The 26791-nt window shown below is 35.8% G+C and overlaps 1 protein-coding gene across 1 annotated transcript in view; it reads left to right on the plus strand.

The window, feature by feature from the left end:
* The first annotated feature begins 3984 nt into the window (after positions 1 to 3984).
* Positions 3985 to 26791, plus strand: part of LOC115906426 (loricrin-like) — a 30026-nt gene continuing 7219 nt past the window's right edge. The window contains exons 1-31 of the mRNA XM_030953585.1: positions 3985 to 4023; positions 6546 to 6741; positions 7631 to 7767; positions 8061 to 8155; positions 9187 to 9295; positions 9929 to 9955; positions 10319 to 10354; positions 11116 to 11160; positions 12147 to 12188; positions 12348 to 12389; positions 12894 to 12932; positions 13611 to 13646; positions 14289 to 14327; positions 14961 to 14978; positions 15532 to 15567; positions 16982 to 17023; positions 18067 to 18096; positions 18324 to 18359; positions 18669 to 18719; positions 19319 to 19354; positions 20569 to 20604; positions 20925 to 20975; positions 21585 to 21620; positions 22011 to 22052; positions 22807 to 22839; positions 24308 to 24340; positions 24792 to 24833; positions 25014 to 25049; positions 25174 to 25209; positions 25536 to 25583; positions 26169 to 26198. Of these exons, the coding sequence (XP_030809445.1) occupies positions 3985 to 4023; positions 6546 to 6741; positions 7631 to 7767; positions 8061 to 8155; positions 9187 to 9295; positions 9929 to 9955; positions 10319 to 10354; positions 11116 to 11160; positions 12147 to 12188; positions 12348 to 12389; positions 12894 to 12932; positions 13611 to 13646; positions 14289 to 14327; positions 14961 to 14978; positions 15532 to 15567; positions 16982 to 17023; positions 18067 to 18096; positions 18324 to 18359; positions 18669 to 18719; positions 19319 to 19354; positions 20569 to 20604; positions 20925 to 20975; positions 21585 to 21620; positions 22011 to 22052; positions 22807 to 22839; positions 24308 to 24340; positions 24792 to 24833; positions 25014 to 25049; positions 25174 to 25209; positions 25536 to 25583; positions 26169 to 26198 (1554 nt within the window). The remainder of the gene's footprint in view (positions 4024 to 6545; positions 6742 to 7630; positions 7768 to 8060; positions 8156 to 9186; positions 9296 to 9928; positions 9956 to 10318; positions 10355 to 11115; positions 11161 to 12146; positions 12189 to 12347; positions 12390 to 12893; positions 12933 to 13610; positions 13647 to 14288; positions 14328 to 14960; positions 14979 to 15531; positions 15568 to 16981; positions 17024 to 18066; positions 18097 to 18323; positions 18360 to 18668; positions 18720 to 19318; positions 19355 to 20568; positions 20605 to 20924; positions 20976 to 21584; positions 21621 to 22010; positions 22053 to 22806; positions 22840 to 24307; positions 24341 to 24791; positions 24834 to 25013; positions 25050 to 25173; positions 25210 to 25535; positions 25584 to 26168; positions 26199 to 26791) is intronic.

Here is a 26791-nt window from a genome sequence, read left to right on the forward strand (position 1 = left end):
CCTTGGGAGAGCAAAATATACTATGTAAATTTTATTTGGTTTTACAATTTTTAACATAATTTTTTCAGAAGAATAACACTATATTTATATCTAGAGTTATTTTGAGCAATATGTAATATTACTGTATGATATGTTGATGTCTTTTCAAGATGGGAATCTATTTATTGAGCATAGGAAGCAAAATGTTCCTTTATAAATAAAAAATATGGCAATACTTTAAGTCCTTGGAAACAGGATGTAAATATTGACATGCTAGTATAAGGCAGGAGACATGCTGGTTCTGAAGGAAGACTAAATAAATGTGTCTTTTCATTTAATCATTATTCACATAGTTGTTAAGAATCCTAACCACAAAATTTAGACTAGAATGTTTTTGAAAATAACTCCTGTTGAGTACTCTGGAGTTGTACAAAAAAGTGTACAATTATAACATCTTCTTATCGCACTAATACTGTAAATTGAGTAAGCTGCTTTAATTTGGAGATGAAATGTGGAATATTACAGAAATTTCTCAAATGATCAAAATAGATGTCAGGAGAACAAATTTCATTTCTGTCATTTGTAGGGATTATTCTTGACCGTCCCTGTTTAAGCAAGGAGGAAACAAGGAAAAGGGCAGGGAGAGCTTGGGAAGACACCTGGCACTTAAGAGGAGTCAAGGATGTTCAGAAATAGTTGTGATTTTTTCACAACTATGAAAAATAGTGCGTGGAAGAAATGAAGTTTCTTTCCCTCCCTTCCCACTCACTTTTCCATAGAGTCAGTTTGGAGTACTTAACAAAAGACATAGATTGTTATAAACTCAGCTCTTCATATTTGTAAGAGCACTTGTTATGTACATTTTCTCTGGAATCATTTTGGAGTGGCAGCTGTTGCAACATTCATTGTGTCCAGCACATGTGAGGCATCTGTGCAAAGAGTTTGCCAATTCTATAGCCCAGGCCAAGACTCAGGAGTATATCTATTGCCTATGGGAAACATCAAAGCAGTTTGAGAAGGATACCAGACTCTGATGAAAATAACATCATCTATTTTACCATGTTATTTATGTATGTATGATGGCTTTAGCTGAAGGTTTTTTAGGCTTTCTAAGATTTCCAGTTGCAACATAAACGGCCAGATTAAAAATAATCTTTGGCTCAGTTGTTGCAGAGAGCAAGCAGAAAGCTGTTGAGGGTCGTGAAAGTGGTTGGAGGTCCTGATGTCAGTGAGGAAGAAGGAAGTGGGCTAGTTACTCTGATTTGTTTTAAACAGCTTTTAGTAGAAACAAGGTAGTACTGGAAACTCTGCCAGGGTTTGCAGTCCTTTATTCAAGAAGACAGTCTTTTGCTTATGTGAGTAGCTGGCTTCCCCTGTGTCCACCATGTACCCTTTAAAATTTTCACCCACTGCCCAGTAGGTATCCCCTTCCTTTCAGTGTTCTGGGCTCTGGCCTCTATGCCGTGCTCCCTGGCTTCTTCCTAAAATGAATTGGCCCACTGTTGGTGGGACAAATCTAACATGATTATTTGAAAGAAAGACCAGCTAACTCCATAAGGGCTCCATACAATCAGAGATCTAAAAAAAAAGAGGCTAATATTCCCACGGGAATTTGCATTGAAGGCATTCCAAGCACCAGGGAATTCCATGGGCACACAGTGTAGTGTTGTTCTGCACAGGAGTTTCAGTACATAGCAAACTTTGTAATCATGGTTTCACTAGAGTCGGGAGTTTACCACTTGTTCAACTAGTATTTAAATTATGATCTCAAAATTTTCCTTTCACGTGTGTAGACCTGAAAAAGACTTTATTTTTTAAACTGGCATTTTAGAGTACAGGCAAATTAATACAGAATCAGTCTCCTCTGTTTGATTCAGTGGGAACACTGTTCCTTTGAAATAAACTGCCAGCAGAGTGTTGTGTAAGAGGGACGCACATTTACAACTCTCGCATTGTAAACTAATGGTCTGAGTCTTTACCAGCTTATTCACAGTAGTATTTTATTAGTGCTACAACCAACAAAAGCATATTGCTTGTGTTATCTATGCTTCTTTATAACCATATTACCAAGATTACAGCAATTCATTGCCTGACATTTATCTATCTGACTGTCAAATCAAATATTCATGGAGTGCTCACTGCTGCTCAAAGTAGCCTGGAGAAACAGTTCTAATCCCTCTGGTTACCTCTTCGTATCTTCTAGCTGGTTGTGAAGGAGGTCTTGCATTATGCATTTGCAAGATCCCATCTCTTTGGTTATGTATTTCTGGTGTGAGCACTTGTCATTCCTTTACTGTGTAATTTATTTGATGGTGTTACTGGTTTGCTATTGCATTTGTGGTGTGCAGCATGATTTTGTATTGCTATTTATAACATTGGTATTAATGGTAAATTTGGTGGTATAGTAAGAGAAGAAAGATTATGATCTCCTTCCCAATGGATACCAGCAGATAGGAAATAAGGCATTTCATAATGGAACAATATAAATTAAATGCTACTCATTAAAGGCAATTAACTGAAAGAGAATACAGTTAGTTAAATGCACTGAATCTTAAAATTAGCTAATTTTCTTAAAATGCTGTGAGCATTTTGATTTCAAATGCATTTTAAATGAACAAACATTAAGGGATTAAAGAAGGCTCTTATAAACAGTCTTTGGGTTAAAGGATTTCCATTACCAAAGACTCATAGATTCACAAAATTCCCAGGTTAAATAGAGTGTGTGTCATATTGCTAAGGTCCTTGAAAATGTTCAGAGGAGGCCAACAAAAGGCTGAAAGTAATGTCCTGTTAGGAGCACCAAAGAATTTTGGGCTTGTCTAGGTTGGAGAAAGGGAGGCTGAGGGGTGACCTCACTGACCTCCACAACTTCCTGAGAAGGGGAAGTGGAGAGGGAGGTGCTGATGTCTGCTCCCTGGTGTCCAGTATAGGATGTGTGGGAATGGTTCAAAGCAGCTCTGGGGGAAGTTCAGAGTGGACATCAGGAAACATTTCTTTATTGAGAGGTTGGTCATGCACTGTAACAGGTTTCCTAGGGAGGTGGTCAAAACCCCAGGCCTGTCAGTATTTTAGAGGCATTTGGACAGGCATGAATTAGACAAATTAGATCCCATCCAACTGAAAATATTCTATTCTATTTTATGTCATTCACCTTTTGGACTTCTCCTAGTCTCTGGTAGAGACCTTGTGAAAATCTTTTGAAGAGTAAAAAAAATGTTAGTTTTGAGTGCAGGTCAGTTGGAATAACTTCAGGTTTTTCCCACAAAGTGCATGAGGAAAAACAACCTAATTAACTCTTTTCTCTGAGAAAATCCTTGGAAGTATGAAAGTCATTAGAATTTTCCAAGTCTTTTCCAACTGTGAAAAAGGAGTAGAAAATGAAAAAGCAGCAGCAGAATACTCCGTAGTAACAGATTAATAAGACTAATATAGAATATTTTACTGGAATTGTTATGAAATATTAGCAAGGGGTTTTTGTATAGCATAATTCTCTTGATTTTAGTTGACATACTGGTTTAGGCTAACAGCCCTCAGAAGCCCTGCCAGTGCCAGATGCCTCGATAAAGGTCAGAGGGGCGTGACTCACCTGTGAGGAGGGTGTTGTCACCGCCAGCTCTGGCCAGGACAGTCCCACCTGTGGTGTCCCAATTTCCAGGTAGGATGCACAGCCGGCCCTGATTGGCTGCGCTGGCTCCCGCCTCGGCACGGATTGGCCGAGCCCTCCTCCTCCTCTGTCTCATCTTCCTGGGCACCAGCACTGCCCGGCTGCAGCTCCTCCGCACTGACCACAGAGCCACCAGAGGATGCCCACGCATCAGCACTTGGTCGATAAGGTGTGTTGCTGGGGATGTGGTGGACAGGGTGCACACTAACTGGTGATGCTTATTCTCAAGGGCTAAAGAATTGTGTCTGTGGCTCATCAGGAGCATCTAGGAGGAGAAAAATGCTCATAAAGAATGGGAATAGAAAGGGGTATACAGGAGCTAGTCTTAAACTGTTGGCAGGATGGACTTGCAAGGACTGTGTTTTTCAAATTATGGAGAGGTATTTATCATATTCATTAAATGCTCTATATTTAAAAGCTTTTAAAACAGATTTTGTCTCTACTCAGAAGTTTGCCCAAGGCTTTGGAGGAGCAAACCACCAAAGTGACTCTTCCCAAGTCCAGTAGACTTTGAATGCAGTAGCTAACTAGCAGGGATTTAATTGGTGGCCTGAAGACATATTAGAATAAATATGGAATAGGATTCTTAAGGTAGCAGCTCAGGTGTTGGAAAGGTGAGGGCCACATAGGCTCATAGGGAGAAAGGTTTGAATCTGTGATTAAAAAAAAATATAATTTTTCCATCAGATGAAGGAACTGAGGACATAGTTAATTTTTCATTGTTATATCCAATTAGAAGTTTGCAAATAACATTTATTTGCCAGAATTCTCTATGTTTCTATTTTATAAATATTTAATTTTTGGTTTTTTACATTTTTCACTAAGAGAATATAAAATATGTAATGCAAGGTAACATGATTGCATGGATTATGTATTGGAACTCAGAGCCCATGGAAGTTTTCTGCCTCAAGTCTGGACTTGGAAATTTTTAAGATGCTAATATCTCTCTTTCTCATCTAAAAGCTAGTTCCAAAAGATGACATGATGAGGCTCTTAGAATACCTCTTGAATTATTAAATCAGAGAGCTGATGCAAAGAGAAGGCATCTCAGCCATGTTTCAACTTGCTGTACTTGTATTTCTGGCTCTTTTCTAGCAAGAAAAAGAGGAAATATTTCAGACTGGCTTTCTTTCATGGCAGAGTGCAGTTCCAGACAATTTTCCAATCCTAGCTAAACTAGGACTTTGCGCTTTGAAATGGAACATCTAATTAGAAACAGACTTTTTTTTTCCATCTCTCCATGAGTCAGACAGAGATTTCAACAACACACAGACTGGTTCATATTAAATCACTGTTTACCGCATCTGTTGATATAATAGCACCCACATGCTGTATTTAAAACTTAATTAGAGGTGGGCCACGTCAAAATCGTCACAAGAGATCGGATAACCGCGCCCAGCGTGCTGATACCAAAACATGATGCTCACCGGGATCCCATTAGAGTGACACTTGATGAGGCTTTGGAGAGGTGCAGTCTTCATCTTCTTTAGAGACGTGATAACTTGCATCTATCACTTTCCTGGTTGGTGCTCTGAGTAGTTGTGACACCTTGTAAACCTTCGTCATCCTACTTGGAAAGCTTTCAGCATTTCACAGTCACCTGTTTCATTATTTGTTGACTCAGTGGCTTTTTAAAAGTTGTTAAAGTTCAGAGTTAAATTCATGAATGTTCAGAGTTGTGTATTTTTCCCCTACTTCTAGATGCTTCTGTTACTTATTTCTTTAGCACATACAAAACCAAATGATCTTACACAGTTATGCATGGATTAAGATACACAGGCAGATGGTACAAATTGAACATATCTCTTACATTGTGTTTGAAATGTTTTAAAAAATCTCAAGTAAATATCTCCATTCTTTCTGTTACTGTCTGTTGTGTCACATGAGGCAATCCTGTAGCAGACAGCATGTAAAATAGCATTATTAAAGACTTCTGGAGATTGAACAGCTGTATCAGCAATTTTGTAGCTGGAAGAGTGAGTTGTTCATAAGAGTGAGTTGTTCAAAGCCTTTTAAGTATGTAGTGCTTATTATTCAGTGCCAGTTGAATATTTAGATTTTGAACATGGGCTGAAAAATCTATATTAAACACCTGAGAATACTTTTGGGAAATGTTTCCTTTCTTTCTTGGAAGCGGTTTACCATCATTGCAAGTGGACTATAAAGAAAATACATTTTGTCTTCCTGGACAGTCCTGGAAAATTGGACTTTCATCTTGTCCCTAAGTTATTTTTTGTGAATTTCTGTACTGGTTATAGTTTCTTTACTGGTTATAGTCATTCTTTACTAATAGGAAGCATGCAGTAGCTAGTTAATATTTTAAAATGTTTAGAAGTTCCAGAGGACTTTGCAGAAATCTTTTGTTAAGTCCTTCGGGAAACAAATATTTGAAAATCTTTAAGAGTACTCCAGGGCATTTAACTAGATTTCTTGTCCCTTGAAAGTGAGAGTACGGAAAGCAGTCAAAGAAGAGCATGCTAATCACATGCTCTATATCTACAGTTTGAGAGAGCAAGGATTCCCTGAGTTCTTGCATAGCCAAGGAACTGAGCTAAATCTGCCAGTGCAACAAGGAGGAACTTTGCTTTAAGGACTTTTCTAGCTACATCAAAGGTGTAATGCAGCAGACATGGCTGTTAATGGATTGCTGACCTGAAAATTTAAACTCCCTTTAATAATTCTGTATTTTTAAATTATAATATTTGTGTCGCTTACTGCACTTTTCTGCCAGTGTATATAAGTATTTTATTGTAATTTTTTTTCTTCAAAATACATGAGTGCAAAGAAAGAGCAGCTTTCAAGGCTTACTTTGTTTCTTGTTCTGGAGAAAAGCTGATATTTGCCAAATATGGCAACTACTTAAAGAAGTTACTATGACCTGAATTGTCTTTTTGTTCCACAGATGAGGAGACACTCCTGCTTTGCTTTTTTGTTCTGTGGGATATTTTTGCCTGGAATCCTTGGTTTTCCACAGACAAATACCTCAATTGATTGTGATTCTCTGTTGCCAAACTATGAAGTTGAACCACAGACATCTGCACCGCCATATATTATTGCTGTGTCTTTTGATAACTTTGAGCCAGGAAATGAAGTCCAAGGTAAACAATCTGAATGATATAAAATCTTTGTCCATGACTTCCAGAATTACCAATCTTCATAAAAATCCCCCCATTTCCCTCTCAGTCTAGATAATTTATTTTTTAACTTCAATCTTATTCATATATACCTGAGATATTATATTTTATGTTTTATATCTGTATGGACATACTTGTATAACTGAAAATGCATTTTTTCTTTCTTTTTTCTTTATCTAATAAATAGATCTTAACTTTATGCTGTAATTTTTTGTGACAAAATTAAAACTGAGTGGGACAGCTAGCCAAACTGGACTAATAATTAGTTGCTCGTTAACTTTGATTATTTGCTGTTGAATCAGGCCTCTGCAATACAAAGGGATCCTACTGATTAGTTCTTCACATGCTGTCATCCTACAGCAAAATAGACATTCAGGACGCAGTATGGGACTACTTAAGAGTGATGCATTTTGAGTCACTCTTCTAAGAGCTGCATCCCAGATTTTATCACATTGCAGGAGGTGGAGCTATTGTGGCTTAAACCCCCTTTTTGTTTCCCTAATCCCAAATTGCTCTCTGAATGGAGCACCTTCACAGCAGGGCCACTGCTCTTTTGGTAGAGCAGAATTCCTTTTGAAATTGTCAGTAAATCATAAATTCCATGTTACTTTAAAGAGAAGCACCTTTCCAAATTTTTTCCTTTACCTTTATTGTCATTCCCCTGATAATTAAGAAAGGTGTTTTAAATGGTTTTCTTTTTAGAATTGTACAGGACTTAAAGTAATTTCTGCACTGCGCAGAATTCTGCACAATGCAATCTTGTGCCTTGGAGTGAAGCAAATTGCATGGTAAACATTTAGGCAGTTTTGGTGGTGTATGAAATTTACATTTCTCAAAATGCCTCTTTTCACAGTAACTCTAGAAGCACTTGGAGATGCTGGGTTTAAAGGATTTAATCTACAAGCTCGAGAAATAGATGGAGATGTTCCTATTGGTACTTTTAAAATTACAGATCCAAACACTAAAGGCTTGGAATGTCATAACATGACGGTATGTGTGTGGTCTTTGGAATACTTACTGGAGCTTGGGTTTCTTTAAAATAATAGAAGTAAGGATCTTTTTTATACAGCAAAGCTATTTCTTCAGTAGAGTTTAAAAGATTAGGTTTTCTCAAGAACTTCATCTATCCTTTATATGTGATATGAACCTGATATAGAAATTCACTGGCTCTTTGTAGCAGGACGTCAGTGTTACCTATTGTAGTAGAGACAGTTTCTGTAATAATATAGCTAAAAATCACTCTTACATCTTACATAATCATATGTACTTCTTTTTAATTGCAGAATTCAGCAGTGAGTAATGCCAATTCAGATGTGAAACAGAAGGTTACAACAACATGGATTGCTCCACATGACGTTAGAGGAGAGCTTCAATTTATGTAAATAGTTGGTTTTTTTTTCTTTGCCTTGAAATTTTCTTTCTATATTGAGATAGACCTGTGCTGCTGTTTGAGATATTCTTGTACAACTTATTTTTTTTCATAGTTTGCCATAACTTCACACTATGTTCATTAAATTATTTCCATTTCAAGATATAGTTGTTATAAAAGTTAATGTCCTAAAGATCTTAATATATGTAAATAATTCCATTAAGCATAATGTTATTAATGGATCTTCAAGTAGCCATTTTTTACACTTTGAATTCTTTAATTACAACAGCAAAAATATATGAATGTAACTCCTTCCCTGAAAAAATGAAATTCCGACCTATTCACTTTTATCTTTCTTCATTTTGAACAGTGGTAGAATAGTAATTTGATGTAAATTCTTCTGATATAAATTTTAAAATACATCTATGACCTATGAACTAACTTCTGAAAACATGAGAAGACGTATTTAGCCTACTTCTAATGCTACATTACTTGCAGATGTGAACCTTGTAAAAACTCCACCTACTCTAACAAATGCATGCTTGAAGTACATTGGAAAATACCTAAACATTCAATAGCTTGTATTGTTTGAAGTGCAGATTTATGATAGGGCCGCCTTTCCCTTGCTTCATTAAATCTTGAGGAATACCAAAAGCAGGCAAAACAATACAAAACCACAATTGCTTCCACTCATTATTGCCATGAGAATCAGTTCGCCATCATAGAGGCAGATTGTCAGAGCGTCTGGGACAATTCTTACGGACATTTGAGCCAATGCTCCTCACTGGTGTCAGTGCTTCTTCAAACAGTGTCTATCCCTCTTCTGCTTGTTCCCAGCATCCGTTTGAGTTATCTTCAAAGTTATTCTGGATGATAATACAAGCCCCTACAAGGAAAAGTATTCTGTGAAACTTGTACCATATACACTTAAAACCAGAGCACAGTGGATATTCTTGGCTGGGGGCAAAGAGGGACAAGAGTTTATTAGTATTTTATAATTAAATACACTGACAGAAAATAAATTATTTTGTTTCTTCTAGTGCAACTGTTGTTCAAAATCTAGAGAACTTTTGGGTTGGAATTCAAAGCAAAACTCTCACACCTACACATTCTGAGTCAGTTAATGCGACAGGAAAAAGTAAAAGGAAGGTAAGTTTTAGTGTATTTGAATGATACAAATTAATTCAGTAATTAAAGTATCTTTGGCTTGATACAAAATATACACTTGTTGTCATTTATTTATTAACTGAGACAAAGTCATTAGATGTTTTCAATAATTTTAATTTAACTGCCTAATCCTCTTATAAAAATGATGAAAAAATAAAGTTAATACTCTTTTTCTCCTACAGAAATGAGGAAAGTAATAATCTATCTGTCAAAACAATCCATGTCTTAAAGCAAAAAAAAAAAAAAAAATAGAATTGGTTATAGAACTGTACTGTACTTCTGTGTACAGTGCTGTTCTTAACTGCTGCCTCAGCCCCTGGGAGCTATAACTGCAGCATCTTCTTGAAAGGAGTTGGTTACATTTTTTTTGCCAAGAATTATGCTTCTATGAAACATATAAACATTGGCAGCTCAAGTAAAGAAAGTCTCCTCAAATCTACTGTATTGGACTGCAGCAGCAGTGATTTATATGAACTTGTGATGTAACCAAGAGTGAACACCTGTCTTAAATCTCTCTGTTCACCAAATGTATTATCTGTTTCCTACAATAAGCTGCTTTTTTTTTCCCAGTGAATAATTTGGTAACGCTTCCTCTTTTGTTTTTTTTCCCCACAGCTTATGATAGAATTAGAATGTAACAAGGTAAGAACAATTTTTCTTCAATTTCCCAACTTCCAGTTACTTCAGTTTTAGAGTTCTTCTACTGATCCAGTTGTTTCATGCTTGTAGCATGAAGATTCTATTGTACCATTCAAATTACTTTCCTAGCAAGATGTCATTTATGCTTTCATTTTTTTATTCAGTTTTGAATGTATTTTTATTTTGAGTTAGTTAACATCAGTTTGCAGATGAGATTGTTAAAATGTGTAATATATAGTCAGCAATTAAACACTTGATTTCTTTACTCAGACCATCAATGTGAATTCAGTTGATTTCCTGTTTAAAGTAATTTGATATTTTTATACCAATCAATAAACAGTAACTGGAAGCTGTATTCTCTTGCAGCGTGGAGGGACTTACTCAACAGGCCGATGCATCATGGTAAATATTCCTTCTCCAAAGACACTGACATGCTGCTAGCTGCCCAAGATCCCAAGGCCTAGTCAAAAGCTGCTTCTAGATATGTCTTTATCCCCCTTGTAACTCAATTTAATTTTCTTTTTGTTTGTTTATCTTTTTTGATTAAAAATCCAAAACTGTATAAAGGGTTGTCAGCCTTGTTACCATTTCCTTCTGCAGATTCTCTCTGCTAATCTGTAGTAGCTCTATAATAGAAGTTTTCTTTTTTCACTCTTTATTCTTAGTGTTTTCTTGCTCTTCAAGATCACTTATTTACTTGCCTTCTGCAAATCATGATCTAGATATAAAATATAGCTATTTGATTTTTCCCCTTTGAAAACTTTCACTGGCAGCTCAGTGAAGAAGTCTCTTTTCCTTCTTTGCTTTTTTACAGCAAATATGCTCATGATTACATAGTCATATTAGTAAAAAGCTTTCATCTGCTTTTTAATGATTGTGGTGGTGTGGATCTCCTCCTCAATGATGGACATCAAGTGTGTGAGGTCAAATAAAAAGGATGCAAGCAGAAGAATTATGTTATTTATAGCAGCTGGATTGGCACAGTGTTGATTATTTGTCTTGAAAGATCTCTGAAATAATTTTATTAATATCAGTGGAATGAAGTAATAGAAAACTACTTTTGCTCTTCCTTTTCCCACCAAGTAGAACTTTCTTTTCTGAAAATCACTTTTTTAAAATAATTTTTCAGCAAGATATTAAATACCAGTCTGGCTTCTTTTCAGGTTGGACCTTCCAGTTCCTCTCAGAGCAGCTATTCAGGCAGTCAGGTATGAGTCCCAAATTCCAGCATTTGCATGTTTTCCTTCAGTAACCTTGAATGACTAAAATTCTGTAACATGAGGTGATTTACTGTGCTGAAATATCTTCTTTGCTAGTTAACCCAGGATGGCAGAGGTGTTTATCCAGCAAACAGTGTGTTTGTACCTGGGCTAAATTCAACTACCTCCACTCTCTTTAACTCAATAGCTTGCTCCAGTTTAATGTCTGTATTGCTTTTAGTACTGGACTATATTTGCAGTTGAACATGTGGGGCTATCACTGTCTAGTTAGCCTTTTGAAACTTCTGGGGTATGCATGTCTGCATTGTCACCACTTTCACTTCATTCATCACAGCAATGTATGTGTATAAAACCAATGTATATTGGTTTTTAGTTGACTATCTCCACTACCATTAATATGCCTATTTTCTCTTTAACTCTTAGATACTTTTGGGTGAGTCTCCAGTTTCTTGAATTGAGATTATCAAGAACATATTTCTTACTACTTACTAGTGGTTATATAAATTAGTGAACTATCTGGTAATATTCCATTTCTTCAATATTTACTGCTTGTAATGAATTACCAGATACAGAGAAATACAAATTATTTTGATACATATGCTAAAATCTGGTTTTCTTCCTTGTATTTTTAAAATATATAATACATATTCTTTTCTAAGAGTTGAGTTTCTCATCTTGTTGTATAACTACTTGAAGTTTGGTTTTTTCCAGTAATATTTTGAAAGATTTCATGACCAGTGACAAAGCCGGTGAAACCTATATGAAATAGAGATGATGTCTCACACTAAATTAGAATTATTATATAGGCAGTGCCAGTGAACTGGTAACCTCTTTACTTGCTTATCCCTTGCTTGCATATGCACATTGTCAGCTACACAGCTTTTCATGCTGTAAATAGCATGGCATTGGGTTTTTTCTCTCTTGCCCATTTGAGTTTTTTATATGGAAATAATTGACTTCTGGTTTTATTTCAGGGTGGAGTAGTCTACACAATAAGCAAGAGTGGATGTGGCCCTGTAAGCACTATTTTTACATTTTCTTTTTTGTCCCCAGCATAACTATATTCATAGTAACTCCTAGCTTTCAATGGCATTATTTAATGACTGTTCATGTGGGAGTCTCTGCTACAAATGGAAAATACTGATGAGAAATAACTGGTTTATTTTTTGTCTTAGGGAGGTGCTGCTGGTGCATATGGCCTACACGCCTGCAGAGATGTAAGCTGGTTATATATGTTTTTACTGATTGTCTCCTACTAGGCTTCTTAACTCATCTCTTTATTGAAAATTGCATGTGATTCGGTTCTGTAGAGTTATTGAAATCTTCCTAAATATATTCAGAATAATACTGTTAGCTTGAGGTATTATTCTGAACCGAAATCCCAAAATTAAACGATGTTACACTGCCAGTTCAAAGCCTAATAATTTATGTTTTAAGGTGTATATGTACACATAGGTGATACACAATATCACCTAGTAGAAACCATTAATTTGTTTCCCTACTAAAATGTCAGAATTCTTACTGTGTAATGCTTTTTATCAGGTAAAATTATTTTCTTTGGATATTTTGGAATATTATTAGGGATTCTTTACAATCTTTGCATATTAATTCTTTAATTAGTTTCTACTGTCTGTCTCATTTATTGCTTTTTCACATGAAAACAAATTAATAATTAGCAAATTATTGTATAAATAAATACCTGATTTATATTTTTATTTCAGAGTGCATCCTTATCCAGCAGTGGTCTTACTTATGGCCAGGTAACTGTATTTTCCAACATGTTTTTAGCTTTCTAAGGTATTCAAAAGCTAAGTAGTTATGCCCAAATTTATCAAACAATAATTAAATTTGTGGAGGGGGAGAAAGGAAAACTCTCTTCAAATGATTTAGTAATGATCATATCTGGATATAACTTCATCAGATGAATTACATATTTGGTGTTTGTTGCTGTATCCTTACTTCTATTTTCCATCAAAATCAATTATATTTATTCTATAAGTGGACACCCATTACTTTTACTACACTTTTTCAAAAGTCAGTGCTTTGTTTGATGGTTACTAAGAATTAAAAGGTTGGGGTTTTTTTTTGGTTTTGGGTTAGTGTTTTGGATGAAGGTAGAAGAGCTTAATTTTTTTTTCTTACCGATAAATTTTTTTTCCTGCAAACCAACTTTCAATTTGATAAAATATTTGCAGCTTTTATACAGTACTTACTCTGTAAAATTAGCAAAATAATTGGACTTTTTAAAACAATGTAAACTAGTTGATTCATTGCAGCTATTCATTTATTAACTGCCAATACATTAATTTTCTTCAGATTTTACTTCTTTTGGTACTTCACAAGTATCATGTTAGTATAATATTCTTGTGGAGAATAGTGCTGTAGTTAATTTGCCATACATTTACCTAAGCAACAAATGAATTCTGTATTTTTTACAGTCTGTCCCTTCAAGCAGTTCAGATTCCAGTAAGAAGGTAAGCACTCCTGTTCAAAGGGAAAAATTCTTACAGTTATAACTTGGCATGACTCCTGTTATTTCAGTCGAGAGTTGTCAAGGCTTTAATCCAGATTGATTCATATGATTTGGTTTGGTTCTTAGAGTCTGAGAGAGCTTCTAATGAGAGAACATTAACACAGCAGAAGATACAATTATTGCATTTGGCTTATTTTGGGGTTTTTTGAATTAACTCAGTATCAAGGTTTTTTTATTTTACAGCATAATACTGAATAGAGACAAAATAAATTTATATTCTAGTTTGGGGTAGAAAGTTGAGGATCAAAAAAGGGCGCACAGTACAGGCAAGTAGATATGGTATAGGGCAGGAAATCCTGCTTCTGCCTCTACACCTGTGTCATTATGTGGTTTGGAGAAAATTGTTTATCTGCTTATACTCTTGTGTAAACTATGTATAAATAGTTTGAATAGTCATTCTTTGCTTGGTGATCTGCCTCAATTTTTTTTATAAAAATGCCATTTTATAAAAGGGACCTTCCGTAGCATTATTATCAGAGTTTGTAAATTTACACATTTTAGTATTCTTCATTTTTCTGACATATTTAGCAGTATATAAATAATCTTTATGGTAAGTAAATAGCTTCCTCTGGTTTCTCCATAGGTAGTGGTCGTTGCCAACAGCAACCCTTTCCCACCTGTGGTAAGCTGTTCTTCTCTACACATTTCCCCTACAATATCTTTGACCCAAAAAGCTTTCAAATATTAATATTTTTAATTTTAAGAAATATTCCTGGAGACAATTTTTTGGCAGGCAGGATTTACCCTATTGTATAGCTATCTTCAGGGAAGGTTTGTTACAAGATAGGTACAAACCTCATAGTTCTGTGATTGCTGTTAATACTTGCAGAGACAATGGACTAGCTGCAAACACCAGGTCTCTCCATCTATGCAGCCTCTTGTTCCCACATAATTTTGATTTTCTGTTTCTATTGCAATTTTCTTCTCTAAGTTTACTCCCATTCTCACTTTTAAATTATTACATTTCCACTCTACTTACTTGGAACGAAAAGTAAGTTTAGCCTTCAGGTACTTGAAGTGAACTTTTATAATGTAATATTTTATATATGTTGAATTTCTAATAGAACATGTTATTCTAACTTGAATAAAAGTTAAGATGCATTTATTCTATGCCATCCTTTTTATATCATTCTTTCACATTCCACTATGTATTGCATCTGAAATATGAGGGCCCCTTTCCCCTTTCTCTGTTGCAATATTCTGTTTGGGCAAGCCCTTGTGCAAAATAATGAGAGATTTTTCTGTTTCTTTGCAGCGTCACACCTTCCCTCAGGTAAGAATACTTTTTCTTTTGATTCCTATAGGATCATGATAGTTCTTATGGGATCAAATCAGTTGTCTCAGGATGGCATGTGCTACTCTTGCACGTTTGTCCCCCATGCCTCAGAATTCAGCAAAAAAAAAAAGCCTGGATGAGGAAGTGGATCTGTGTGTATTGATATATGTGCAATGCAGGTGACAGTGAGACAGACTGGAGGGCTGATCATGTCTCAGCTTCCTTCCCCACCTTTGGAAACCCCAAGCTGACTACTAGTGCAGAAAAGTCATGCACATAACCTGTGCTCTGCTGCTCTCCACAGAAGATGTAAAAGTAGAAAATTACTTAGTAGGGTCAGTCTGCCTCCCCAAACCTTCAGAACTCAGAATGAACTAGTTTAATGCTGGGTGTTTAGAACTGTTACAAAGTACATCACACATACAACCTTTCCCTCTAGTCTCACAAACAAAATACTTCAAATTAATATTATCTGTTTAAGTGTATTGCATTAAACAAGTCAATTAAATGTGCTATATTATGTTTCTTTGTTTCTGGATTTTTTTTTCAGAGTTTGGGAAGCTCTGCTACAAGGATCATAGTACAGGTAGACATTTTTTTCTCAATTACACTTGAATTTTTAATGAAGATTTGCCTTAGTAAACTAAGTAATAATTCCTCTCTTAGCGAACACATAAGTGTGGATAACTTAGAGATATCTTAGATGTCCACAAACTACAGTGGTGGAGTAGGGCATTTCCGTGACTACAGCAAAGGGCATATCTTAGCTGGTTGCTGAATAAAGACTATTGCAGCTGTTTTCTACACATAAAAATTTTAAAACCTCTGTATGCAAATATCATTGTACTTTCAAACTTGGCAAAATTTCACCATCTCGATCTGCTCAGGAAGGAGGATGGAATTCCAGAACTAAAGCTTACATGTTACTCAGTATCAAATCAAATATAAATTGCAACCTGCACAGTTTCATTTTCATTTAAACAGTCCATTTTTTAATAGAAATACCCAGTTCAGGATTACATTTTTCAAATCCCACTTTTAATGCCTAAGATGAACTGTTGTTTTTGTAATGTTGCTTCTTGATAACCAGGCACTTGGAAAATTGATTGCAGTCTAATCTTATTACAAGCATTATTATAAAGTGTTATGAATATCATTCAGACATATTTTTCTGTGTTCTTTGTCATTTTAGCATCCATCCCACTGTTAGTCAGTCCATTAGATGCCAGTCCATCAGACTACAAAAACAAATTCTCACTTTCATTGAAAGAGCAGTAGCAGGTTACCCCAGCTGAAATTTGTCTTTCCAAAACCATTGCTTTCAAAATGTACAGCATTATTTTCTTCCATGACTTGTGGTTAATGCTGGCAAAGAAAGGAATAAGATTTCCTTGTTATTTTATTTCTGACTTAAAATGTACAGTGTTTTGATTATGCAGGTTAACTGTTTTCAATGTGGAAATATAAAAAACTTTTTGTTCCTCTCATAATCTACAATTTTTCTGGAAATCAAAATATTTTTTGCAGTGGCTTTTCCTTATGTTGAACTTTAACTAAAAAATTAATTTTTAATTTTTGTCTTGGCAAAGCCTTTGTCAAAACCTTGTTGCGCTTATTAATGAAAAAATAATTGATAATGTGAATACAAATAGAGATGGGTTTAAGGCAATTTGTGAGGTACATTTGAAAGGCAGAATTATTAACTCACTTCAAATAACACAATATGACACAAAGGTATTCTACATCTATACATTATAAATTAATTTTCTTAAGAAAATCATATCAACATATATAAATACTTTTAACACTTCATTTGTGTAGGATTTTCATATGCATTTTGTAGCACATGGAGATGGCATAAAGTAAGAAAAGGTGTAATGAATTCTTTGTAGCTTTCAAACTGTCTAGTAGATAGAAGGACAGAATTGGTTCTTGAAATGGCTTAGTGCATAAGCAATCCTCCTTAAAAATAAATAACCTTTTTTTTTGTTCCTGTGTAGAGTGGACAAAAACAGCAAACCAGCAGCAGTACTTATATTCAGGTAAGTAAACTTCAAAAGTGTCATAAATATTCCTATATACTTCCCTAAAAACAGGGCCAGCACAACTTATGAATAGATTATTTTCTGCATTTAAAAATGGATTTCACAGGTGCAGATATTTCTATTTTCCAGGCTTTTGTTCATGAAAATGCCATCTGATATTGGTATTCAAATGATTTTGGTTTTGATGCTCACAAATGCATTTCCATGTCAAGATGTATAAATATTTTTAACACTTTGCCATCTGATATTGGTATTCAAATAATTTTGGTTTTGATGTTCACAAATGCATTTCCATGTGTGATGGATTGGCATGAAATGAGTGTATTCCACTCAGAGCATAAGGGTCAAGGCCCTGAGAGGAAGCAATTCTATGCTCATTACCACACCACTAGCCCCGTACTGCTAGATTCAGAGCCCATGTATATTAGACCTCAAATTCCAAAAGTTTTTTGGAATTTGTAAAGTTGTAAAGGATAGTTGCTGAGCCATATCAAGAATGATGAAAAATCAAAATCATGGAACTATGTGCAATGCCTTCCAGCACTGCTTAAAGCCATGAAGATAAAGCTGCTTGTGTAAAAAAAAAGAAAATTGAGGGAATTCTAGAAAATACTCACACAATGACATAATAAATTATTGCAAACTAAAACTTGAGAATATTCATAGTATGAACTCCAGTATGAAGGCTCTGTAGGTCTTCCTCCTCTTGGGGGCTGGGGATAGGAGGGATGCAAAAGTACATCAATATTCTTTGTAGCACTACATGCAACCAGAAAACTGTTTCAAAAGGGTAGCTATGGGATTTAGGGATTAGGGCCACAGGGAGGCCACTACTCAACATCAAGAGTATTCAATATGCACAAGGTTGGCAGTCATGGCTTCTGATGGAAATAGGACACCCTGTTGCAGGGCTGTTAGCATATTGCTCTGTCTCCTTTGTGCTTTTTGAGAAATCCCCACAGAGCTGCATTTCTATAAACATTATGCTCTTTTAAAAAGGCTCCTTGTCCCAGTGGTAATTATCTTCTCTTTATTTAAAGGGTTCCCAAGGCAGCCAGATCTATGGCCAGGTGAGACTTTGTTGCTGAAATGTGTTGAGCTTTTCTGTAGGACCCTCTTGTTTTTTTACCTTACTGATGTTTTTGAGTGGTCCATGAGTTTCATTTGTACCACTGAAATACCATGAAGGAAAAATAACATAATACAGAGGAGCTTTAAGAGGAAATGGACTTTTGTGTTGCTGCTGCACTAAGACAAAATAGCTTTGTTTACAAATGACTTCTTACCTTCCTTACAGGGCTACAGACCTCAAGGTGGCAGTTCCTATGGCCAGGTAAGCATCAGTCAGAATAGAGCATGTCAGAAATGGCTCTATGAAGGCACTTAGCAAGCCCTCAGAATCTGAACTTTAAAGGACATTTACTCTGAAAGTGTCAATTCACACTCAATATCTGTGCAAGTGCTACTCATTGATCTGGAATCCCAGTGTGTGAAATCATCACTCAGCATCCTCAGGAGAGCCAGGAGATGCCTGGCTCTGCACTCTGCCCTCCATGGCTTTAGGATGTAGTTGCTTGCTGTTGCTAATGCAGGCTGGATCCCTTACTGAAAGGGAAATAACCAGATGGTGTCCTTGTCTTAGGGTGGACCAAGTTTCTCAGGTGGCAGCAGCAGCAGCAGCTCCTATGGCCAGGTAAGCAAACTGGCTGCTCTGTAGAAAGTTCTTCACTGGTCTTTCTATGACTGGCATGACTGGAAGACTTTTGAGAGTGATGTTTCCCTTGGCAGTCTGTACCTCAATTTGGGCCACAGCTTCTGCTGGGAATAAGACAATGTGCTGCACAGATACACAGCTGCTCTGTGTCCTCTGGCATAGGAAGAGCCTTTTAGGGAATCCCACAAGCAGCTGTTATTGCCATAGATACCAGGCTCTGTAAAGAAGCTTCCTTTGTCAAGGTGGTAATTATTTTCTCTTTATTTAAAGGGTTCCCAAGGCAGCCAGTCCTATGGCCAAGTGAGAGTTTGTTGCTGAAATGTGTTGAGCTTTTCTGTAGGAGCCTGTCCTGTAAATGGGCTTTGGGACGTGGGTGGTTTCTTCCTTCTCAGTGTTTCTGAGTGGTCCTTGATTTGGTTTGTGCCACTGAAATACCATGAGGAAAAAAGTAACATAGTAGAGAGGAATCTTTAATGGAAATGGGCTTTTCTCTCTGGTATTCTGTGATTCTGCTTCTGCTGTGCTGGAACTACACCTACACAGCTCTTTTTACAACTGACTCCATGCCTTTCTTACAGGGTTCTCAGCCTCAAGGTGGCAGCTCCTATGGACAGGTAAATGTTAGTTGGAATAGAACATTTGAGAAAGTGAATTGCCATTGCCCTGACAAGTTAACTAATTTTAAAATATTCTTTCTTCAATTCACATTGAATTCTTAACCAATGTATCTCTGAATCCATTTCAATGGGTTTTTTTGAACATGACCATTGTGTTTTTCATAGATATATACAAGAATCCTAGATTTCTGCTGCTATCTTATCTTTTCCACAGGTGTGGAACTTTATAAAATTATGGTAGAAATAGTCTATTTGATGCTGTTCTCTATCCAGTTGATGGTATAATACAAATTTATTGTCAGTTCTTTGCTGCCTGCTTTGCTGTCAGCAGTGGAGTAGCATTGAGAAATTAAAGAACCTTGGATCAGATTCTCAGCTGAATGAAGAATTTATTTTGGAGCCTGCAACTAATGAATGTCTACCTCCCTTCACATTTTTTATGTACAATAAAGCAGCCCTAAGATAGCTATGAGTTTTGTCAGGATCTCTATGTCAGACAGCAAAAATAGACAGCATACTTCAAATACTTTTTGGTAATTCCTGTCTTCATAATCCTGCCAGGCAGCTGTGGCAGAGGTCTGCATGTACATGAAATAACTGCACTTTTTTGAGATTATATTAAAGGCAGATTGCGACAGCAAATTATAACCACAGTAATTTTATATTAATGAGAATTTTTTTAAAAAATACAGTCATTCCTGGTTAATTCATTTGACCTGCTACTTTGCATTGCATTGTTTTGTTTCCATTTTATGAAGCTATATTTTTTCTAAGATTGTCTTAATTTTTAAAAAATATTTTTCACCTTAATTTTCTCTCAGATGAAGGGAATTATGCAACTGTTGACAATGGAAAATACTAATATATGAAATCAATATTCACCTAGTATTCAGCATTAGCCATCCAAGCCCAGTATCTGAAAAAAAGAAGGAAAAGTAAACATAATAAGAAAATCTTTTGTCCCTTACTGAAAAACTCTCATAAGATCAGAGTACTGTCTGAGACAGACATAAAACTACTCTAAGATTGTCATTCAATAATCCCAGTATGATCAGCTATTTCTCCAGAATAAGAAATATCAAAATAAGTCTAGTTAAGCAGTAGAGTCTGTACATTCTCTAATTCTGTTTTCTTACCCCAAAAAATAGACATTAGAGAGGCAACTACTTCACAAATAGAGTAACTGTGAATCAATCATTAATTTCACACAGGGGTACCAGCCTCAAGGTGGCAGTTCCTATGGCCAGGTAAGCATCAGTCCGTCACCAGTCAGAATACAGCACTTCAGAATTGGCACTATAAAGGCACTTAGCAAACCCTCAGAATCTGAACTTTAAAGGACATTTACTCTGAAAGTGTCAATTCACACTCAATATCTGTGCAAGTGCTACTCATTGATCTGGAATCCCAGTGTGTGAAATCATCACTCAGCATCCTCAGGAGAGCCAGGAGATGCCTGGCTCTGCACTCTGCCCTCCATGGCTTTAGGATGTAGTTGCTTGCTGTTGCTAATGCAGGCTGGATCCCTTACTGAAAGGGAAATAACCAGATGGTGTCCTTGTCTTAGGGTGGATCAGGTTTCTCAGGTGGCAGCAGCAGCAGCAGCTCCTATGGCCAGGTAAGCAAACTGGCTGCTCTGTAGAAAGTTCTTCACTGGTCTTTCTATGACTGGCATGACTGGAAGACTTTTGAGAGTGATGTTTCCCTTGGCAGTCTGTGCCTCAATTTGGGCCACAGCTTCTGCTGGGAATAAGACAATGTGCTGCACAGATACACAGCTGTTAGCACACTGCTCTGTGTCCTCTGGCATAGGAAGAGCCTTTTAGGGAATCCCACAAGCAGCTGTTATTGCCATAGATACCAGGCTCTGTAAAGAAGCTTCCTTGTCAAGGTGGTAATTATTTTCTCTTTATTTAAAGGGTTCCCAAGGCAGCCAGTCCTATGGCCAAGTGAGAGTTTGTTGCTGAAATGTGTTGAGCTTTTCTGTAGGAGCCTGTCCTGTAAATGGGCTTTGGGACGTGGGTGGTTTCTTCCTTCTCAGTGTTTCTGAGTGGTCCTTGATTTGGTTTGTGCCACTGAAATACCATGAGGAAAAAAGTAACATAGTAGAGAGGAATCTTTAATGGAAATGGGCTTTTCTCTCTGGTATTCTGTGATTCTGCTTCTGCTGTGCTGGAACTACACCTACACAGCTCTTTTTACAACTGACTCCATGCCTTTCTTACAGGGTTCTCAGCCTCAAGGTGGCAGCTCCTATGGACAGGTAAGCATCAGTCAGTCATTAGTCTTTATACAGCATGTATGTGATGTTCCCATATATGTATTGAGAATCCAGTGGTTCCTAATTTGAAATAATATAGTAAGTATCTCTTTAGAATTAAGTCCTGTGAAGTTTTCTTCATGTGGCTCTGGCAACAATAGGCTCACTGAGCTGCACTTTTCCCGGTAGAAAGGAGTGCATTCAGCTCTCAGCTTTCTGATGCACTTTAGTATTCAACATGCTCAGTATTTTACCAAATAATTCACAGTTGGATATAGCTGGTCTTCTACCTTTGAAGCAGCCCTGCAGCTAAAGCCCTTGAAAATGTTGGAAATGAGAAGAGAGAATGAGAATATTTGGATCATGAGCTGTTCTTTTTCTTTTCCCCAGCAGGGTGGATCTGCAGCTTATTTTGGCAGCAGTGGTTGTGGACAAGTAAGACTTTTTCTCCAAGCTGTTTGAAAACTATACTCAGCTTTCTTTGCAATACTAACATGTTTTTAATAATTTTTATAATTTTTGTATTTTGAAATCTATTGTTTTCATTGTTGCATGAACTTGACTATCACAGAGGTCAAGAAAGGCTGGTATTGTTGGGCATTGTAACCAATATCAAGTGGCTGATCCCATTCAGAGTTACGCAGGGAAAACAAACAAGTGATTAATCTGTCTACTCATTAAATATAGAAAGTCTTTGCTTGGGAATTTTTGGATGTTGCTCCATTTATTTTCTGTAGAAAAGAACAGGAATAGAGAGTGGCTCAAATGGAGCAATAATTACATCAGTAGTTTTCATCCTGGTTCCATTTCAACTTGTCTATGTCTACAATGGTGTAAAAACAATGTATTCAGTGATGAGATCCCGGGGAAAGGATCATGGATGAGGCCAATAGTAAATCTTCATTTAAATAAATGTATTGAGAAAAGCAACCAGAATGAAAGATAATCATACATTCAGACATTTTAAGCAGTATTTAGCAGAAATATTAGGATTAATGTAAGTTAGGCATGAATGGAAATGCCTCTGAAAGCATCATAAGCCACACTCTTAAAAGGTTAAGTAAAATTAAACTCACCCTCTGTAAAGTTAAAAATTGTTACACTAATTTTTGCATGGGAAATTTTAAGGAAATTAATTACTTTGCAAGAAAAATGGCATTTACTTTTTTGTCTGGTTGGTTTTTGACAGGGTGTCTCCTATGATAGCAATCCCTGCCACCAGGTAAATGGGCTTTCTTCTCTTATTTTAAGATGCATCCAAAATTAGTTTTGTCACTAACTCAATTAGTCCCAAATTCAGATTCATATTGCACAAATCCATGTAATCTTACAAATTTTGAGATTAGAACTCACTGTCGTCCTATACACAGGAGTATCACAGGGACTTTGTTGCCCCTTTTTCTAGCATTATGTTTTCAAATGTCTAATTAAATAGGACATTAAGGCCAGATTTTGGAAAGAAGTCTGCCTCAGAGTTACTTAACTGGCATGACTTAAATCAGGGCTGGAGCTCACCAGCCTCTCTTTTCCTATCAAAAGCCAGAAAATATTTTATGACTTCCCTTGAAGTCCCTGAAAAAAAGATTGTGCAGTGAACTATAGATGTGTATCTACATGTGTATATGTTGCAAGTTCAAGTGTTGGAGCTCTACAAACCACTAGCCTAAAAGATGTCATCTATGTTTAAAGAAGTCATCCCTGTGATGTTAAAAATTAGGCAGAAAATGGCAGCAGATTATTTCCTTTTTATTCACAATATTTCTTTTGATTCTTACTGAGTTGTCACAAGAAACAGAAAAATTGGATAGATTGCTTCAACAAGTACTGTGTTTTAGCAATATAAATCTATACTATTTTTATAAATATGCAAACAAAATAGATGTTGATACAATGTATTATTATTATGTGGTACAAGATATACAATGCATTTTATGTAATTTATTATTATAACTTGATAGAATTATATATTTAATGGGTATATATTTTATAATAGCTTTTTTTTTAGGGGACCTATTTCTTTTTAAGACTTAAGAAAATTGTCAAATTTTGTTCTGAAATCTTCTAGAATATTGAAAGAGCATACTTTTAATTTCATTTTTCTCTGACTGTTCTGAATGAAGCCTCAGTCTCATTTTAGTGAATAGCAAATATCCCAGTCACCTAAATAATTCAGTATTTCACTGTTGGTATTATGCACTTTTGACACTAATACTTCTACAAATGTCTCTTCTGATTTCACTGGAAGGAGTTACATTCCTCTTCTAAGGAGGGCGCATTGAAACATACTGAGTGTTTTATTTAAAACCTTTTCCTCAAGGCCACTGTATCTCACAGGTCACAGCTTGCTGTATGATAATGCTGCCAGGAGAATTTGTATAAATTCATTCCATTTGTATAAATTAGGTTTTCTATAGGAGAAAAAAAATATATTCTGTAGAAAGTGTTCAGAATGGAGCTCCTCTCTATACTAGACATTACTTAAAGTTAAATGTTTGAGGTTCCTCGATTTATGTCTCATCTAGTATTTACCATTGCATTACTGGCAATCTGTGCTCGTTACTTTAGAAATTATATCCATATTGAATGTCTACCTCTGCTTCTTACTCTTCCTAAGCAAGTATCATAGCTTTCATCAAAAATATTCCATGGCCAAAGAGTGAGGGTCTAAAGCCTTTTTGTCTGATTTACAGGGTGGATCACAGGGTGGATCACAGGGTGGTCAGGTAGGCAGATCTTTATTATCCATTGGTAAAAATGTTTAAAACAATTCTAATCCACAGTACACTTTTCTTACACATGGGGATATAGACTCTTGCAGAGTCTCTCCATCTCATGTCCAATCTGTAACTCGTTCTCTGCAAACATACTTCTTATCAGTCCTGAAATTCCACTTACATAAAATTGGAAGTTACGTAGAATTTCCATAGAACTCAGCAACCTAGGACAGTTGTATTCACTCAGATAAAATTCAGCTCTCTCTCATTATGACTGCTGCTGTTTTGTTTTCCCAGGGTGATTCATACTCACAAAACTATGGTGGTAGCCAAGTAAGTATTGCCTCCCACCAAAGTTTTATGATGGTTTTAACTTCTATGATGACTGATCAATATCTGATCGGCAATATGGTGATGTAAATGATGTAAATTCTAATTATTTTGTTGTTGATTTTTTTAGCAGAGTGGATCATCATCCTCCCAAAATTATGGTGACAACCAGGTAGGCAGACCTTGATTTTCTCCTGGTAAGAATTTTTATAATGTTTGATAATTTATCCAAATATCTTGAAAATTGTATTTGTTCAAAGGAATTCTAGGCAATTGTTTATTCCAGCTTTACAGCCTCTGAACCAAATCACAGTTTCTTCTGAAGTAGAGCTTGTATTTGTTTTTTTTATAGGATGGATCCTATTCACAAAATTATGGTGGTGGCCAAGTAAGTAATACTTTATTTCACTACTTATTCATCACTTCATATAAACTTTAGCCTCTGCTCAAAATCAGGTTTTCTATATTGTAGCTTTCTCGAATTTTGATTGAGTTTTTTGTTTGTTTTAAAGGGTGGATCATCCTCAGACACCTATTATGATAATCAAGTAAGTAGTTCTTTCTCCTAGTTACGTAATATTATAGTCCCTACCTCAACTAAAAGATCTAATAAAACATAATTGTTTCTGTGCTCTTTGTGATTTGGGTTTGTTTTGCTGGGTTTTTTTTTTCTTTACTGAGGATTGGAACATTCCCTGTCAGCCACTACTGAGCTATCGATTTGGCTCCTTTTTTTCTTATAAAAATCCTAATTTAATTTAACTCAGCTTTTTCTTTGCATGAGCATCTCTTCTGTCTTCTGAAGTAAACATAAAAGTGTATTCTTAGCAAGTGATTTTTGTGAGGAAATAACTGGTATCTGATGTCCTTCTAGGAGTCACAAGATTTCTCAGATGATAGTAATCCCAATGCCTGTGATGATGTGAGTATGCTTTCTCTAATATATTTTCATCACAACATTTTTCATGTAGATAAGAAAATATTGCTCTGCTAGATGCAGTCTTTGGAGCAGAATGATCCAGAAAGAATGCTGTTTCCACACTAACAGCTGTTTCAGCAACTGCCTCTTCTCTTGCTGAAAATTGTCATATATATGTTTACAGATACAGTTAATGCTTTTAAATGCATTTATCTGGATGAAATGAAATATGAAAAAAATAATTTAATGGCTTTGCAGAAACAGATATTTTTCTCAAAATCTAAGGGTACATTTTACATTAATTAAAAAAAAACTGCAAGAAAATCTTTAAGTACATACAATGAATGCAAGAAGAAGGGCCAGATATTCCACTGTTTTTCATGTTACATTTGTGCTAATCTAAGGTTGTTATTACAATGTTTTTCTGCAATGGTAGAATCTCAAACTAATTTAGACAATGCTGTGGAGAATGGGAGCAATAAGTGATTTTTGTTATGTCTGTATGCAATATCAGAAACAATTAGTTTTCTTTAAGCTTGCTTTATTTAAATAATTCTTTAAAAAAGGAAATTATGTGTTCTTTTCCAGAATGACACTACCTACAGTGCCAATAGTCAGGTAAGTACTTTGTTCTGTAGTGTTCAAATCCTAATGATTAATGACAATGTTAGTAACTAAACACTTCTATATTAGACCTGTGCACCTTTAGTATATGATTGCTTTATACTACCCTTCAAAAGTTAATTATTTCTCTGTACTCAAGGCTGCTGCACACTTCAAATGGCACAATACTTCTAAAAATATATACTAATACATTTTTTCATAATATGTCCACTTTGACTGGATAATTTGGGAATTAAATCACCTGTGTACGAGGCATGTAACCATGTCAAGCTTTCTCACTCATTCAGATTTAATGTCACTTACATGCTGCTGTTGTAAAGTAACATTTCTGCCTGCTATTACCCATTATTACTCTCTCTGTCAAGACTTTCCTTCTGTCCTACAAGCAGAAACAGTGATTACCATGAATAGATTGTGACCAAGCAAATACAGTGTTGTGTAAATAATTTATGTGTAAATAAATTACATTTTCTCTACTCGCTTCTGTTCACAGAAAAGCTGTTTCCATCTGTCACAGCCTCTTTTTGTTTTACTGCCATCTAGAGTAATCTTCTGTCATCAGCTACTTGCCTCTTCAGTTCTCAGCC

The sequence above is a fragment of the Camarhynchus parvulus genome, chromosome 8 (genome assembly GCF_901933205.1).
Source record: "Camarhynchus parvulus chromosome 8, STF_HiC, whole genome shotgun sequence".
Classification (NCBI taxonomy): domain Eukaryota; kingdom Metazoa; phylum Chordata; class Aves; order Passeriformes; family Thraupidae; genus Camarhynchus; species Camarhynchus parvulus.